The 18,966-nt window shown below is 36.8% G+C and overlaps 1 protein-coding gene across 1 annotated transcript; it reads left to right on the top strand.

Annotated features, from left to right (window-relative positions):
• The first annotated feature begins 257 nt into the window (after window positions 1-257).
• sybl1 (synaptobrevin-like 1) lies at window positions 258-13,036 on the top strand. Its single transcript, XM_067390902.1, has 8 exons — window positions 258-478; window positions 3,199-3,369; window positions 3,455-3,512; window positions 3,589-3,726; window positions 8,429-8,519; window positions 8,600-8,667; window positions 8,759-8,851; window positions 12,819-13,036. Exons 2-8 carry the CDS (start codon window positions 3,224-3,226, stop codon window positions 12,885-12,887), a joined length of 663 nt encoding a protein of 220 aa, XP_067247003.1. The 5' UTR covers window positions 258-478; window positions 3,199-3,223; the 3' UTR covers window positions 12,888-13,036.
• The last annotated feature ends 5,930 nt before the right edge of the window (window positions 13,037-18,966 follow it).

Genomic DNA, 18,966 nt, shown 5'->3' with positions numbered 1-18,966 from the left:
TTTTGAAGAATATGGGTATCCAAACAGTAGATGGGCCCAAATGACGTCCATAGTAAGGAAAAGAAAAACACTATAGAATTTAGCTGTTAGGATAACAACATTCTTCAAAATATTCTTTTGAGTTCAGCAGAATAAAGAAATTTGGAACAGGTTTGGGAAAAAAACTTGAGGGTAAGTAAATGATGACAGAATTGTCATTTTTGGGTTAACTATCCCTTTAAACCAAGAACCCCGCCCCGGGCGCGTGTGTGTGACGCATTACGGACATCTTTTCGTGGTCGCACGGTGTGACGTATCGCGGAAAACAGTGACGTTTGTTCATTTCTCTATTTACACAGACCGCTGTAATTTTTAATAGTAGCATTTATTTAAGATTTCAAGAATGTTTGTCAGGCAATGAAAGTACTGTTTATGCCACTACCGTTTAAAGACATCAAAGAGCGGAGCACGAGCGGCTGTTGGATCATCAGAATCTCAGGTAACTTACACAAATCATTACAATCGACCATGTCATCAGATCATCTTATCTAATCCACAATCATTTTCTTATCATACTAATCTCATACAGGAAATGGTATTTTATGATTTCTCATCGTTTTGATTCCCTCTAGTCCATAATAACTAGCCCTATGATTGACAGCACCTCTCAATGTAGTTCGGTTGCTAACTTCAGCAGATGAAAATAAGACACTTTCCCACATATGACATTTGAAATTTACACATGTCATGTCATTAACTGTCTCAGATAGATGTTAAGTCAGATAAAAGCTCACAAAGGCAGGTGGTACAAATCAAAACACTGTATATGTTTAATGTAACAGTAAATGAAACCGCGACGTAATACTCTAATCAACTTAGTAGTACAAATGTTATTCAATACAAAACACATCCAGAGTGAACCAACCTTTCCATTATGAAAATTGGCTTGAACAATAAAATCTGGCTATATGTAAACAGCAAAAAAGACAAAAAAAATTCTTTGAAAAACATATAGGCGTTTTATAATAAACTCCAAGCCCCAGAGAGACACTTTATTATGATTTAATAATGAAAACTGTGAAGTAGATAAATCAAAAAATTAAAAACTGATTGTTGAAAAGATTCTCTTAAGTACTTTGGCTTAATGTTTTCTAACTATTTTAAAGACATTTTTAAAAAACAAAACTACTTATAATATCTGGGGAAAAAACATTTGTCTAGGGCAGTCATTATTATTTTGAATTAAGTAATTGGTTGATTATTTTGACGATTAAATGAGTAATCTGATTTTTTTTTTTTTTTTTTGTAATAAGAATGACTTAAAATAAGAATGAGGAAATAATTGGCTCAAATATAGTATCAAAAGCAAGTAATCATATTGTTTTATTGAACAACACTTAAAATAACGTAATATACATAATATAAACAATAAACATTACATATTATAAAAAATGCCTGCAGAGGGTCATTGTTGTTGTTACAGTTTTTCAGCATGATCAAATCTTTGTTTAATATTCGCCAAACAACATTTAATTAAAATTTCCACTTAATCTTTAATATTTGGGCACTTATTTGCGATAGAAATGCTGCAGCTTATTTAACAAAAACATATGGACATCAAAACATGCAAACTCAGAGCGAGGGTTTAAACTTTTATTTTGAAATCACGATAAACAACACTTTGCATATTTAGAAACATTTTGATGTCTTCTCTTGTGTTGGGGTAGGTTTATAAATTATTTGCATTTCAAATTTTGTGAAATAGCGCACCTTGCATTCCCAGATGAATGTTATGAGCAACCCAAACTCTTTCTTAGAAGAAATCTTGTTTTTGTAATGTTTAATCTTAAAGTCGACATTAACCGGAATCTGCGACAATCTTTTCTTCCCTAATGTTACGTATATCCTTGTGAAACGGCTTCTGGAACAAGGACAAATGTAGAGAGGGTCTTGATTTTTTTCCATGGGGAATTGATTGGAAGGTTGTGGTTTGCTATTGGTGGATCTCATGTGAATGACAGGTTGTCCCACCCTCGTAAACAAGTCATAAGAGAAGAGAAGAGAAGAGAAGAGAAGAGAAGAGAAGAGAAGAGAAGAGAAGAGAAGAGAAGAGATATTACTGCAAGAGAGAGGGGAAGATATTTGGATCAAAGAGTGAGGCACATGTATTTCAAATATTATAAATGTGCACGGACATGTATTATAAATATTATAAATGTGCACAGGTAAATCATTTATAATAAATTCTTCAATATTATTGGTGACTTTAAGAATAAAAGTCTCAGGAACTGGAAAATCCTGAAGTATGTGCTTTTTTATCTGTCACTCGAGTGCACTCATTTGACAGGCACATTTAGTGTATGTAATATATATCCACCGGGTAATACTCCATATAGTCTGTTTGACCCAATACACTACATTCTTAAACAGAATTTATTGTCTGCAGGAAGTAAGATTATTCATAATTGTTTGTTGTCTTTCGGAAGACTCCCACATTTCAGCATGGGCCATATGAATATGATTTATGATTGTTTATTGTTTAATATGTGAGTTTCACAATGTCTGTAGAAAAAAATTCAAACAATTTAGTTTCAATTTAATTTTTTTTTTATTATGAATTAAAATTAATTTTAATTAATTTAATTTAATTCATATTACCTTATACACAGCAAACGTTATTTACAGCAGTGCCATCTTTTATTTTTAACAGGAATGAAAGTGAGGCTGTGAGGGATAGACATACATCTCTTCAGTGGGTTGTACTGTTATTTAATGTGTTTCTGCTGATGAAACACTGCAAAAATATTTTCCCAAGAAATGTCAGTAGACAAAAAAAAACCTCCACACAGCATGAGCTGTGGAAAATGAGTGATCTTGATAAGTGATCTTTATACATCTTTTACAAGTCTGTCCCTCACAGCCTCGCTTTCATACCTGTCATGGCGCTGCTCTGAATAAGGTCTGTTGTCTAGTCCTGCATGAATTCAGTTTGTTTGTTATTGGTCCTTTGATGTCAACACTTCCTGTCATTGCAAAGAATAATTCACAAATATATGGAGATATACTGTATTATAAAATGTAAATTCTGATGAAATGTGTTGTATTGAAATAGAAGCTCTCTCAGGAATGCTCTCTGTCTTTATCACTTTAACGGTATATCGTGTGCATTTGTGATGTTGTCCATGTTGTCTCACATCTGTTTGTTTGTGAACTGTTCAGTGTTCGATCAGGTTTATTTGCGGTGATGGCTATCCTGTTTGCCGTGGTGGCTCGAGGATCGACCGTTCTGGCTAAACATGCGTGTTTCTCTGGCAACTTTCTGGAGGTGACGGAACAGATTCTAGCTAAAATCCCATCGGAAAACAACAAACTCACATATTCCCATGGCAGGTACAACTGACATTGTGCTTTTCAGCTGTGTATGTTTAGTGAAGTTTGTCTGTACTGATGTTATGATGCGCTTCTTGATTTTCAGCTATCTGTTCCACTACATCTGCCACGAGAGGATCGTCTATCTGTGTATCACTGATGATGTGAGTATCTGCCACGTGAGCAAGTGAGTTTCTCTATGGCTCCACTCACATACTGAGCTGTCCGTCTCTCTTGCAGGAGTTTGAGCGCTCCCGTGCATTCGGCTTCCTGAATGAGGTGAAAAAGAGATTTCAGACCACTTATGGCTCACGAGCACAGACTGCGCTGCCCTACGCCATGAACAGTGAGTTTTCCAGCACGTTGGCTGCACAAATGGTACGTGCATCTGCCGCATTTGAACGTGTATTTGTAAACACAATTGCCTGTTCCATACTTCACTTTTATGTTTGTCTCTGTGGTAAGACACAAAATGAGGTTTGCTCAAAAATTATTTGATCACCAGGATTGCAAAGCTCTTTTCTCTGAAAAGCTCCAGAACCGCCCTCAAGTATTTCACAAAATCATCCCACATATACAGTTGTAAACAGATAAACAGAGCCATACAGGTGCATTAGTTAAGGCTGTAACTTTAATGTGTACTTAAAGAATGAATTTGCAGTATTTGCAAAAAGCTCTCTCATGGTGTTCTGAAGTACAACTTCTTGTTAACCAGTTTACTCTGAAAGGCTGCTTTTGATTTTCTCTGCCATCTGGATGCTATTGAAATGATCAAATGTGTTTAAGTTGTATTTAAATAAGTAACACTTTAGTATGGGAGACAATTCTCACTTTTAACTAGTTAGGGCCTGAGCACCGATGGAGTGAGGACCCTATTGTAATTACTCGATCTATTATTATTCTTCTCCGAAATTAATAGCTTTTTTGAGAGCCTAAACATGCTCGGAAACTCATGAAACTTCGCACACGTGTCAGAAGTGGTGAAAATTTACGTCTGAAATGGGTTTCAGAATTAGGTGTGGCAAAATGGCTCGATAGCGCCACCTACAAAATTTCAATTAAGCGTCCCGTCACACTATGTTTCACGTACAAGTATGAAATTCGGTAGATACATGTAACAGCCCAATACCTACAAAAAAGGCCCTGGGAGCAAAATCTGAAAACCCAACAGGAAGTGAGATATTTTGAATTTTTGCCATTTCCAGAAATTGTACTTTAACGAACTCCTCCTAGAGATTTTATCAGATAAACATAATATTCAGTCAGTCTAATCTAAAGGCCTTTGCGATTGTCAAATCTTGAATTTTCGCTGAAGGGTGTGTCCATGGTGCCCTGACAAAATTCGATGTTTTGCCATGAATGAGGAAGTTGTTTTAACTCAGGCATACAATGTCTGATCTGCCCCAAACTTCACATGTTTTAGTATAATCCTGGCCTGAAGACATCTACATGCCAATATTCAGTTACAGTCATTGCACCACCTGCGGGCAACAGAAAATGTCATGTTTTACACTGTGATTAACTCCTCATTGAGATTTAACCAGAACAATATCATATTTTGGTCAGTCTAATCTTAAGGTCTTAGCAATGTTAAATTGCAAAGATCTTGAGTTTTCGTCAAACGAAAATAAAGTCTGATGTTTCACCATGAAACAGGAAGCTGTTGTAAGTCAGGCATACAATGTCCAACCTGCCCCAAACTTTCCATGTTTAATAAGAGTCCTGACCTGAAGACTTCTACATGCAAATATTCAGTTAGTCATAGCGCCACCTGTTGGCAACAGAAAGTGACGTGTTTAACACTGTGATGCACTGCTAGCAACTAGGGCTGTCAATCGATTAAAAATTTTAATCTAATTAATTACATACTCTGTGATTAATTAATCTAAATTAATCGCATACATAATTTTTGCTGTGAAAGTATTAAATATTTCAATTCAAATGAATCAATGCAGGGTTTTTTTCTGGGTCAAAAATGGTCTTCGGTGGTGACATAAAGTACCCGTCACTCTCACTGTAATACTTTCTTGCCCTCTTTGCAAAAAAAAAGTGATATTATAGCTTTGTAAGAGAAGATGCTTTTTTGCCTAACCTAAAAGTATTAAAAAGTAGCATTTTATATTAACTAATTATATAATTTTCTACCATAAACAATTGAATGCACCTAGCTAACAAAAACTTGCTTTGTTCTGGTTTCACCTCACTCCAGTCTAAACTAACTGATTTTATAGGTAGGCCTAATTTACTACACATTGTCATTTAAATAACCTGAAAATATTGTGGATTATTAAGGCTAATTTTACTAACCACTCTTGCTAGATGGGGTAAGCACAATTATGTTCTCATTTCAGAGTTGTTTGAGTAAATGATTCATTATAGACCGTGTGAACCGATCCATAGACATCATAAGTTGTTGTCATGATTCATTAAAATTAATCTGTTCAAATTAGTAATTAGGTCGCGAATTGGACATTAGTGGACGTTGACGCGGTTGCGTGCGAATCGCGACTGTTATTAGATACTGATACTGATATCGCAAAAGATTTGTCAACACAGAAAACACTTCACCACTGGATAGGATTTTCTTTTTGTTTACTGAAAGTGTGGTTTATGTCAGTTGCACGTGCTGGGCGCCTGTCAGAGAAGATGAGGTGACGTTCTTTTGAGCACTATTCACACCCAGCGTTTATTCAGTTAAAACATTCTCCGAATGCGCCTCGTGAAACATGGATTCGGTTTTACGAACTTTTAGCATTGTGTCAGTTGATTTAGATTATTATGTGTGAGGTAGAGAGAGTGCGAAGACGGTGATTACTTTGAAGAAGAAGAGAGCTCGCGCGTCCGCGGGAGGAGCTCTGCTCGTTCTGTCCATCAGCGCAGCAGTCATCTCCCTCCTTCATTTTACAGTAGAATGGTGGCTAGAACGGCTCCAGGTTCAAAGGTCAATACGGAGCGGATTAATCTTCGTTATTTTTTTTAACGCGTTATTTTTTCTCAGATTAATTAATCGAAATTAACGCGTTATTTTGACAGTCCTACTAGCAACATAATAAAATATGCAATTGAGTGCTAAACATGCTAGTAGAAACATTCTAAAACATGCAATCAACTAAATGTGATTAAGCATGCTATTATCGTCATAAAACAGGAAGTTGTTGTAACTCAAGCATACAATGTCCAATCTGCCTCAGACTTCACACATTTGATAAGTGCCCTGGCCTAACATCTACATCTAGACATCTACATGGCAAAATCGATCTAGCTTACTGCAGTGTGCAACAAGTGTCTCACAGCAGCCGCAGAACAAACGCACAGAGTAACGCTATAACATCATTTTCAACACACTCAAATGTATCTAATAAGATAAACTAAGCTGTGTTACCTCATACTCATGACCAGAAAAGCAGAAGCAACGCAGCGACTGTGGCATAATAAAAGTTCCGCTGCTCGTGAGGCGTGTGTTGCGCAATCGCTCCAGCGGCTTCGTTCAGCTCCCACAACACTCGGTCCTGCTCTACTTCATACTACAGTAACGTTAATAATCACATCCATGACCATGATTTCTTCCCGTGTCCTAGGGCTGGGCAATATATCGAATGCTTTTGTCACGCGCATTTCGTCAGTAAAGCCAGTACCCTGATTGCCGCTAAATCGCCATCACCTGCTTTCAAATGAAGTGGCATTTAATAGACAGAGCCGTAGTTCACTGATAAGCCACACAATATCGCGTTCAATATCGACTGCGATTCATATCGATATTGAACGCGATATTGCGTGGCTTATCAGTGAACTACGGCTCTGTCTATTAAATGCCGCTTCATTTGAAAGCAGGTGATGGCGATTTAGCGGTAATCAGTGAACCGGCTTTACTGACGAAATGCGCGTGACAAAAGCATTCGATATATCGCCCAGCCCTACCGTGTCCTATGCCGATTATTTTCCACCAGCTGTGATGTGAAGACCACATGTCCCAAGATTCCACACTCAAACTTGGCGTCATCAAGCTTCGCCTTTGTTTTGAATAGGCCTCTAGCGACCTCTAGTGGACAGAATATCCTACATATTGCACCTTTAATAAGCAGTAAATCAAGAGTTTATTGAGGCAAAAGTCATAGTTAATAGTGAATATGTGTTCCCCATACCAAAGTGTTATATAAAGCCAAAACGTTTTGTTTTTTCAATTTAATTCTGTGTTTTCCATTTTCTGCATTATTTTTTAATAGTTTAGTCGGTGGTTGAATGGTTTGGTCTGCCCTATCACTTTTAGAAGAGAATGATGGTCCTTGGAAATTCTAACAATTACAATAGGGTTTGAGCCCCTAATTTTGTTTTTGTTTTGTTTTGTGTGTAAATCTTGCGACCCACTAGTTGAGAAACCCTGCCTTAGACTACAATACTGTTAATATGGGTCATATATGTTTAGGATTAAGAGGCCTGTGATGATGTTGAGCTTTAGCTTAGAGACTTTATTGAATGCTTTTCACATGACTGAGTTAAGTATTAATTAGAGAAAAGTGTAGCCTATGGAAAACATAGTATGCATCTAGCACACACTTTGAAACTTTCCACAATTCAACAGTGATTTTCAGTCGTCCTGGAGTAACCCAGCTTCAGTGGCATTAATCCGCTGCACTGATATAGAAACAAAGTTACTCTTCGTCATTTCGTCACAATTTGAGAAAATTCCAGCTTTTGCTACAACACAACATAAGCATCCATAGACTAGTGAGTCAGGATTAGTTGTGCTTTGGGAAATACACTTCACTGTATGTTTGTTTGATTTCGAACTGATCTGGCTCTTTCCACACTCTCGAAATGTAGTTTAGTCATTTCTATATCAGAGCATATTTCTATACCAGAGCATCCTTTTGTGTAGAGGTTCCATAAATGTCTTTCTCAAAGGCACAGTGTTGTTTGTCATCCCGGGTTTCTGGGTCCAAACACATTTTCAGATCCCATGTTTTTTTATGCATTTCTCTATCTTCTGCAGAACTCAAAATAATTCTCATTTTTGAGTAGCTATGCCCAAAACAATATTTATTTTACATGTATTGACATGCATGTGCTTTGCTGTTGTTAGAAACATCACTCAGATCCCAAAGGCTCAGACAGACTGACAGAAACACAGATGCACGTAGACGACTTGAAAGGCATTATGGTCCGGAACATTGGTGAGACTGAGTCACTTTAATCACTTATATTAATATCAGTGAACATTTAAGTGAATATGTGCTGCTTTGTACTACTGTAGATCTCGTAGCTCAGAGAGGAGAGAGGCTCGAGCTGCTCATTGATAAAACGGAGAACTTGATGGATTCTGTGAGTTTTGATACTATTTCCTGTTTGAAACATATTTGTTTATGTCACTGTATGGTATGTATGCTGATGAATATTCCTCTTGTATGTGCAGTCTGTCACCTTTAAAACAACAAGTCGTAACCTGGCCCATGCCATGTGTATGAAGAACCTGAAGTTAACAGTCATTATCGTAATAGCCGTTCTGGTAAGTTCTGGAGCTTACAGTAGGTTGAATGCCAGTACGTCACACTGCAGTAATGGACATGCCCAAAAGTGACACAGCAATAACTATATAGCAAAATACTATGTCTCAATCTGTATGTTTTTCTTTTGAAATTGTGCAGAAGATGTTTTCTGAGGTCAGGCACAAGTTTATAACTGAGAATAGGCAATCTCAAGACTATAAGCACATCTGCAGAGACCTTGATGTTCTTGTTTCCACTGTATGTGATGTTATCAAGACATTTAAGGCCTATAAAACTGCAGCCAAGTGCTTTCCTCATCTAACACTCCCAATTCAAGTCTTACAGTCTTGATTGATGAACTGAATCAGGTGTGTTAGATGATGGAGACATCAGAAATGTGCAGTGTTGGGACTCCTCCAGGACAGGATTGAGAAGCACTCCTGTAGCCAAACTCACTGGCTGCGTCCGAAAACTGGAAAATGCTGCCTTCTGAGGACACATTTCAAGGTAGTAAGGCATCAAGGCACGTCCGAATCCAATGTTAGCTTCACTTCCTGTCTCATGAGATACCTTCCTCAGATTGTTTTTTGAAGGAAGCATGGATGTATCCTTAGCTGCCTTTGATATCCCACAATCCTGTGCTTTCCATTCTGTGACAGTTGAGCTAGAAAAATAAAGATGGCGTCCGAAAGTTGCGTTTGCTGCTCATTTTGTGTATAAATGTACGATTTTGACCAACATATTTTAATTTTGATATAATTTCTATCAAGAAATTACTACTGTCATAATTAAATATTTGTTTAGTTCTCACCAAAGCTCGCGCTATATTGCTGTAGATCATTAAACTCTTACGCTGCCTCAGAAGTCTGTCCGAAATCAATTTCGTGAGGTACCTTCATGCACAAACGCTGCCGTACAAGTCATTCTCTTATAAGACAGCGAGGCAGCAAGACAGCTACCTAGGTTTTCGGATGCAGCTACTGAATGCAGCCACAAGAGAAAACTTTATGTAAGATACATACAAAAGTCCAACTGCTTTTGTAGAGACACAGAAAAACATGCCTGAGGACAGATGTTAGAGTGGACCAAATTAGTGTGTTTTTTTTTTTTGTGTGTTTTTGGTAAACCACACAATTTCTGTGTGTACAGAAAACAAAATTAAGCTTTCAAAGAAAGGAACACCTTCCCTGCAGCTAAACATGGAAGAAGGTTCAGTGATGTTTTGGGGTTGCTTTGCTGCCTCTGGCATTGGGTGCCTTGAACGTGTGCACGGCATAATGAAATCAGCTAAACATTACTAAGGAATTTTGGAGCACAATGATGGACCCAGTGTCAGAAGTTCATTGGTCTTCCAGCAGGACAATTACCCTAAACACACTTCAAAAAGCTTCCAAGAATGGCTGGAGATAAAACTCAAGATTGTTTTAATGTGACTAGGAAAAAAATCCCATTTAAAACAGCAGTTCTGATAAGACACTTTTTGGTAACGCTTTAGATTATAGCACGCAAAGTACTGCGTAATTAAAACAAATTTACAGCATAACTTTTGGTAATTATACTTATAAAGTACTTACGTGTAAGTATAAGGGAACAATATGTAAAGTTTTGGGAATAAAGGGGTAACAACCAGGAAAATTAACAAATTATTTATACTGTAAGTATTTTAGACGTACTTATACTTACGTAAATACTTTATAGGTACACTATAATTAAAGAAATGTATGCTATAATTTCATCTTAATTACGCAGTACTTTGCGGGCTGTAATCTACAGCATTACCCACTTTGCTAATATGTGAGAAATGATGCAGTTTGCACAAGAGGAGCAGAGGCAAAGAACCACTTGACGCAAAACTGGGCTTCCACAGAGTATTATCCTGAGAGATTTATCCTGTTTTTACCATGATCACTTGATAAGTTCAAGCTGTCACTGACTAAATGCTTAACTTTTGTTAGTTATTTTATCTATGAGGTGTTAGATGTGGAGTACAGAAGTAAAATAAAGTGGTGTGTAAGATTAAGTGTGTTTAAGTAAATTTGAATGAATTAGAGAAAGCGAGTGTATGTGAATTTCGTGCACCTTTTTGGTGTCTTAGATTTGTGTGAAGTGTGTGTGATATGGCTTCCTAAGTAGATCTAGACCCCATATTTAGACCCCCATTATTTGCCTTTATTTAGCGTCATCCAATTGTGATCCAGTAGACAAAAACACATCTTAATACCAGGTGTAAACAGGGCCTATGGTCCTCCATTGATGGATCATGGAGATAGTGGTATAAACGGACATGCTTTGGCAGAGTCACCTCAGAGTTGTTCATTTCCGGAGGCGTGCACAAAGTTACAAAAAATGCCATGCACACCACCACATGAAACATCAGCTAAACATCAACATCATGAAATCAGCTAAACATTACCAAGGAATTTTGGAGCACAATGATGGACCCAGTGTCAGAAGTTTATTGGTCTTCCAGCAGGACAATTACCCTAAACACACTTCAAAAAGCACCCAAGAATGGTTGGTTTGTGGCACTGGGCAATAATCATTAAGACAGCTCACCTTGTTTTTCTATGGCACAGATATGATGATGCTTTTAAAACAGTTGGGTACAGTTGAACTTTTTAAGGAGGTGTTAAAAATAACTGTGAAAATGGCAGCCAGTTGCACATTGGCTTGAATAGATCTAATCCATTAGAGTTTAGATTCGCTGCCATATCTGATGCATGTCTTGAAGTGCAATCAAACTGTTATTCAACTTTTGTAATGTAATAAATCACATTAATCTGTTTGGAACTATCTGTACATTAGTTTTAACACACCTTCCAGACAGTCACATCAGAAATAAAATTAAAAAAATTCTGAGTTTTGGTTAGAGATGGCTGAAATGGAGATGGCTGCATGGAGAGGTTCTCGAGACTCCTGAGACTCCAGCAGCTTCAAATAGCTGTCTGCTGCTCAACAGTAGCCTTTTAATACAGTTAATTTGTTTGACAGAAATGTTATCTGACTTTATTCTGTGCTCTACAATCACTATATCACAAACCTTTTGACAGTTCGATAATCTCTATTCAAGTTTTTGCAAAATATTACTTGTTTTCATACCTTTTGCAAGATATTGCACCATTTCATGCTTTTCAACTTCAGAAAGATTTTTCTAGGTTTTCCATTTACCTAAGTAGACCTGGCAAACTATTTAACAAACCTGTCTAAGATTGATACAATAAACAAACACTTTCTTTGAAAAACTAAAATATGAATGTTTATTGTACTGAATTCCTCCTGTATAATGGTGTAAAGGGTGCTCACAACAAATATTGATTTGATTTAGTTCATAGAAGTTAATTGTTAAAATCTATTTATGATATTATTTTGGAAAGCATCCTCACTTTACAGCATTTTTTTCACGACAGCCTACAATATTTCATCGTTCTATAACTGTGCAGGTAGACTAGATTTTTTTGGAGGTTGTGATATTGCATTTTTTTTATGATGTGTGTGTGTGAGTCAAGAAAAAATGTCATCATTTATCCATGCTCTGTTTTGCTGTTGCATTGAAGGATTGCAATTAATACTGTTAACTGTCCTCAGTAGTGCTCATTGGTATTTAGCGAACATTTTGACATCCTGTGGTGTCGTAAAGAGAACATTTTGTAATGTTTATTGTTCTCCAAAACAGACCTGGGGGAAAAACTTATTATTATTAGTATTATTATTATACATTTTATTTATAGGTGCCTTACAAACACAATAGAACAATCAACATTAAACAAATAATGTTTATTGGATACAAACATAAAAGTAATCACATAAAAGCTTGCCTAAAAAGATGGGTCTTTCACTGTTTTGCACATCCTGTGGCAGCAAGTTCCATAAATGAGCTGCATGACTAAAGGCCAGGGACCCCATAGAAGTATTTAACTGGCTACATGTAAGAAGGCCAGATGTACAGAAGACAGTGATTCTAAATAATATTTTGTCTTGTCCTCTCAGGTGGTGCTGTATTTTATCGTAACGGCCGCCTGTGGAGGACTCAGCTGGCCAAACTGTCGGAAGCAGTAGTGAACCTTTGATGCTCCCTTAGTATGCAAGACCACTCATCCTGCCCAACTCACCATGTCCTTATTGGACTACAGAGACTTACAAACACAGGACAACACTAAACTCCTGCAGTGTTTCCTGTACGGTTCCAAACGATACATCGTCTTTTCATGTTGTTGCTAATCGTATGGTTTTGATTCTTTCAGTTCTTTTCAAAGTGTTGTAATGCAGTTTAACAAGATGGAGAATTTAAGAGTAGTCCACCAATAAATGTATATTCTGTCAGCATTCTTTTTTCTTTTTCTTTTTTTTTTTGTTAAAGTATTAGTTCACCCAAAAAATGAAAATTATGTCATTTATTACTCTCAACCTCATGTTGTTTTACACCCGAACACAAATTAAGATATTTTTGATGAAATTCGATGGCTCAGTAAGGGACTCTATTGCCAGCAAGATAATTAACTTTCAGATGTCCAAAAGGGTAATAAAAACATATTTATAAAACAGATAGTTCCGGCCCTTGATTCTGATTGGCTAAGCAGCGTTCGAAGCCGTTGTAAAATTCCCGAAAACATACAGCTGACCGTAAGTATCGCTGGGTCACTGTATGTTGCTGCATCTGTCTTAGCAACCACTCTTAGCAATGTAAACATATGATTGTTCTCTATTGATTTTGTTAAGCTTACTGCATTATGCAGAAGAGTATTAGGAGAGAGATATTGACTGACTGAGTGTATTACCTGCATTCAAATTTTGCATTTTCCTTCAGGTCAGTCCTGTTCATAAAAAAAAAAAATCAGTTTGAATGTCCGCTGCGGTCTTGTCCTTTTAACATTTAATGGGTTCTCCCGTGCCCTGCTGACACTGACCGCGCTGCTCAAAGCATTTGCGTCTTATTCTGTGTTCACAAGAAGTTTCAATATAAAAGTCTTTGCAACTGCGTGACTCGCTCATTAAAACAATCTTTGCCACCATCTAATGGCATAATAAATGTAACTTCTGTTGCTGTTCACGGTCAGGGACTATTAATGATTTTACTTCATGAAAGTTGCATTGATACATATTTTTTGGCTTTAACATTTGTATTGTGTGGTATCCGTTAAGGGGGTTTTAGGCACTCCGCTCCACGTCGTGCTTAACAATGCCCCTTAGCTGTTATAAATTCCCTGCAAACCATGGCTTCTTGGGGCTTATTGCTTTATTAAAACAGTCCATGTAAGTACAGTGGTTCAACCTTAATATTATAAAGCGATGACAATACTTTTTTGTGTGCAAAAAACAAAGAAAATAATGACTTTTCAACAATATCTAATGATGGCTGATTTCAAAACACTGCTTTGAAGCTTACGAATCTTTTGTTTCGAATCAGTGGTTCGGAGCACCAAAGTTACATGATTTCAGTAAACGAGGCTTTGTTACGTCAAAAGTGTTTGAAAATTTCAATAGTTCACGTGACTTTGGCAGTTTGATGCGCGATCCAAACCAATGATTCGAAACAACAGATTCGTAAAGCTTCTAAGCGATGTTTTGAAATCGGCCGTCACTAGATATTGTTGAAAAGTCGTTATTTAGTTTTTTTGGCGCACATAAAGTATTCTCGTTGCTTTATAATATTAAGGTTGAACCACTGTACTCACATGAACTGTTTTAAGTGTTAACATCTGAAAGTGTTAATTATCTTCCTGCCAAAAGAGGCCTTACTGAGCCATCGGATTTTATCAAAAATATCTTCATTTGTGTTCCGAAGATGAACGAAGGTCTTGCAGGAGTAGAACGACATGAGGGTGAGTAATAAATGACAGAATTCTCATTTTTGGGCGAACTAACCCTTTAATTCATGCTGCTCATCTCCATACTATCAAACTAGAAGAGGATTTATTCTGTTAAGTTTTAAAAAGTGCCATAAAAGTATCATAAAAGTTGTCAATATCACTCATGCACCCCATATGCAGTGTTTTCTGAAGCCGTATAATCGCTTTGTGTGAGAACCAATATTGAAGTTGTCATTGACAGACTATCTTTCCCTCTATCGTAGCACTTAATTCTCATTTGCTGTTGCATCTTGAAGATATTTCACATCCCAAATCTGACACTTTACATGCAGGACACTTTATTAGTTAATTATGAGTAAATTAATTAAGCCAGTAGTTACCTACTCCATTCATGTCTTAAAGGAGAAGAGCATAACTGTGATTAAATAGAAATCCATGATTTTTAATTATGACTTGGCACATCTGTTTGATCTTTATTTTAATTATATTTGGATATATGCTGCCTGCAGTATCAGAATTTGTATGTTAATCTTTCACATTTATAGTTTATATTCTAAAAACTTAACTAATGTCAGTCACTAAGATGGCTTGTGTTTGTTTGATTGATTGAGTAGCATATTTGTTTTAAAGTCATCTTTATTATACAGTATCCATGTGTGATATTGTTCATGCAGCACAGAACTAGTCTAATTCACATCTTACATGTTTTTGGGTGAATCTCACAAAACCTGTCAATAACATGTTTCATGCCAACATTAAATAAAGATGAAACTATATTGTGCATAAAGAAAATGAATACGATTTTAGGACCATTATTATTTTGCATTATGACATTTTCCTAAAATTACCACAAGAAATAAAAATCATGTAGAAGCTTCCAGTACTTACATAAAAAACAACAGCTTCACAGAATAGTAAAATAACATGTATATAATACAGAATACCATAGACAGAAGACCTGTTATATACAGATACATGTGAGTATTGAATGTAATATGCAGAAGTGGCAAGAGTATGTACAGGCAGTGTAAATGCATTTGAATTTACATAATGTATTTAAGATTAAAGTGCTGTGAAAGTTTGTACACACCATAAAAAGTGGATTTGTTTTTTGTTTTGTTTTTCCCCAACATATTAGGACATACAAATGATACTTGGACTGTACATTTTGTAATTGTGTACAGCTTAAATAAACAGAAATGTTCATATCTTGTATGAAAAAATTAGTTCATCCTACATGAATTAACCCTTTAAACATCTTATTGATTTTTTTCCTTGTTGCCACAGTCACCGTTGTCTAAGTGCTCTTTGAAACAGCGTAGATTGTGAAAAGTGTTACACAAATAATTAAAATAGTCCATGTGACTACAGCGGTTCAACCTTAATGTTATGAAGCGATGTGCACAAAAAACAAACAAAAATAATGACTTGATTTAAATAATGACTTCTCTTCCATGTCAGTCTCCTATGCTGATCACATAGTAAACAGTGCAGCGCTTCCAGGTCGTAAGACTAATATGAAGCTATAAAATGCCCCAGCTTTACGAGTGCATCTATTCGCTCCCTCAAACTGCTTTTTGACTTTCATTCAGGGAGTGTGTTTAACCATTTTTACTGCCAACTGCCAATTGCCACTGCTTTGTTGACATTCACCCATGGTGTTCAGCTAGGTCCGGTAGCTCAGTGGTGCTGTGACGTAAGCGAGACACTCATGAAGACAGCAGCAAGACTGTCTGCTCTCTTCTGTCTGTTTCTCATATCCCTCTGCGCATTAAGGGTGATGGGAACAGAAATTGTCTTTGTGTTCCGACCAGCCTGTGCAGCACATTAGGTCGAGATATATCTATGCTTATATACATATGCAGACATATACATGTATACACTAAGAGCTTCAGAATGGGAGCTCCTCCTGCTGTTCCTCACTCTTAGTATGGCATCTCCCTGCCTTCAAGCAGCGAGTTGGCGAGTTGTCATAAAGTTCTTTGGCCTTGATCATGTTACATGGAAACGCTATCAAAGCATTCATTCAATCAGTGCATTGAAAAAGACTCTCGCACATGATTGGCCAAGGGACTGGATTATGTCAGTGGACCTGAAATATGTCTACCTTTTATCTCAGTAATGTGGTGTAGAACATGGGACAAAGGCCTGGTGGAAATTTGCCCTGTCAATAACTTTGTCTTTTATGCAAAAAAATACTAACTTGTGCTGAGCACTCCACTTGCCCAAAAAAAAAAAAAAAAAAAAAAAAACGCATAATGAGGCTTACACCTAGACATGGCTATGGACTTAAGTGCTCTCAATGCCATTCAGAAAGCTAAGAAAGGCTTTCCGATGTCAAAGCAGATGCTTTCTCATTGAATAGTAGAAGACATCTGTCTGGCCCAAAGGGTGAACTGCCCTATAGGTGTTTGTGCCCACTCCACTAGGGGTTTAAGTGCATCTTGGGCTTGGGCTTAGATATGTCTATTACAGGACATTTGCAAAATACCTTAATTCGATTCTACTGTATAACCTTGAGATCCCTTCTTTACACTGCATGTGCTCTCTTTGTAATGGGAGATGGGTGAGCCAGCTGAAAGAACTTGTGGCCACATCACAAGTTGGTGCAGAAGAAATTTTAAAGATGGGGCTAAGCTTGTTGTCGTTATCTCCGTTTCAGTTTTCAAACTCCCAAAAATTCACTTCATGCAGAACTTCCTTGTTTCTCGCTTGAGTCTTGAGAGAGCAACTTCACAACTCCATAATGTTTGACTTAGCTTAGTGCACCTTGGGACCAGAACCCTGAACCAGAACAGGAACTGGAGCCTGGAACCTGGAACCAGAACGGGAAACTGCGGCAACCCAGAAACTGGAACCATTCTCTGTCTCAGAGACAAGCCTGAGAAGGAGGGAAATGTATACTGGCACCTTTCAGATCTAGTGTTTTGGTTGGCTAGTGCTGTCAAAGGTGGCCTCTTGCATGAGGTTCATTTGCATAGCTTAAAGTTCATGTTTAGAAGAATGTCTAAGGTTTTTCCTGTGCATAATTCACTTTCCAAACCAATTTCAGATTAACATAGGCATTGTGCTAAAAACATAAAGACCAAACATCATTGGGTTATGTTGAACTTTTACCTATGCATTCATGTACAGTGCATGCAGAATTATTAGGAAAGTTGATTTTCTGATCATATTTTTTTTTTTTCACCAGGCACATCTTACCAATTCCAAACCACATTAATCTTAATAACTACTAATCTTAATAACTTCATTTTGTATATAATTATTTAAAAGTTATATATAATTGTTCATGAAGGCTGGAAATGAAAAACGCCTTAGGTGTGCATAGTTATTAGGTATGTTTTCTTTTCCAGACAAAATGAACCAAAAAAATACATTTAACTCAGACGGAGAAGTCAAAAATTATTAAATGCCCATGAGAAGGATGCAATACTAATGCAATACTGGAAAAGTGCAGTTAAGGCATGACCATTGGACAGTGAAATGTTCACTGGTTCAACAGGGTCAGACAAAAACAGGTGGAAAAGAAAAGACACGTTAATTTAAGTGAAGAATTAAGTATGAAACTATCAGGAACCCTTTAGTCTCCAGCGCCACCATTTTCCAGAATTGCAACCTACCTGTAGTCTCCAGAAGTGCAAGGTGTCAAGGATCTCAGAGACTTAGGTTAGGTAATTTGCTCTGTAATAACAGGATATGTTCCATATTTAAATTTCACGTTTAATAAATCACAATTTCAAGTAACATTTAAATTAAAGTCCTAGTGGCATAAATATTATTCAATACTATTTTAACTCAGTATTAAATCCTTGTTGGGAAGGGGATACCATTTGTAGGGGCCTTCCAAATGAAAGTGAAAAACTGAATCCCTTCACGAAGGGCATTTACACAAGTTGGTAAGGGAAGAAAATATGCAATGGTCACTTCAAGGAAGTAATTAAATCATTTATGGTCATGTGACAAGCTGACAAGTCCTTGCGATTTTTTTTTAAATCTTGCAAAGTGCATTGGAATTACCCATATTAGCACTGACATTCTTAAATTGTTTTTTTTGTTTTGTTTCCTTCATTGATTTTCTGTCTTTTCAGCAATGCACTTTTCACTGATTTTGCTTCCTGTCAATTTTGTCATTCATATGTTAAAATATATTTTAAAACAGATATGATCAAAAATGTTCTTGCACTGTCTTAGAAATACTATTAGTACAAAGCTCAAGTCCCTGAAGTGACTCAACAATACATGTAATGTCACAAAAATGTAAGGTTCTGTAACAACAGGAAACTTTCAGTGCAATGATACCACATTACAATTTAAATTCACTGCTT

This window comes from Chanodichthys erythropterus, chromosome 1 (genome assembly GCF_024489055.1).
Source record: "Chanodichthys erythropterus isolate Z2021 chromosome 1, ASM2448905v1, whole genome shotgun sequence".
In the NCBI taxonomy this organism is placed as follows: Eukaryota; Metazoa; Chordata; class Actinopteri; order Cypriniformes; family Xenocyprididae; genus Chanodichthys; species Chanodichthys erythropterus.
Note: the sequence above shows the minus strand (reverse complement) of the source record. Positions and strands in the feature narration are given on the sequence as shown.

Excerpts from the sequence above, each read along its gene's own strand:
- sybl1 (XM_067390902.1), top strand. The coding sequence starts at position 3,224 with ATGGCTATCCTGTTTGCCGTGGTGGCTCGAGGATCGACCGTTCTGGCT. Across the intron at positions 3,513-3,588 it reads ATCTGTGTATCACTGATGAT|GAGTTTGAGCGCTCCCGTGC; the intron begins GTGAGTATCTGC and ends TCTCTCTTGCAG. Across the intron at positions 8,668-8,758 it reads CGGAGAACTTGATGGATTCT|TCTGTCACCTTTAAAACAAC; the intron begins GTGAGTTTTGAT and ends TTGTATGTGCAG.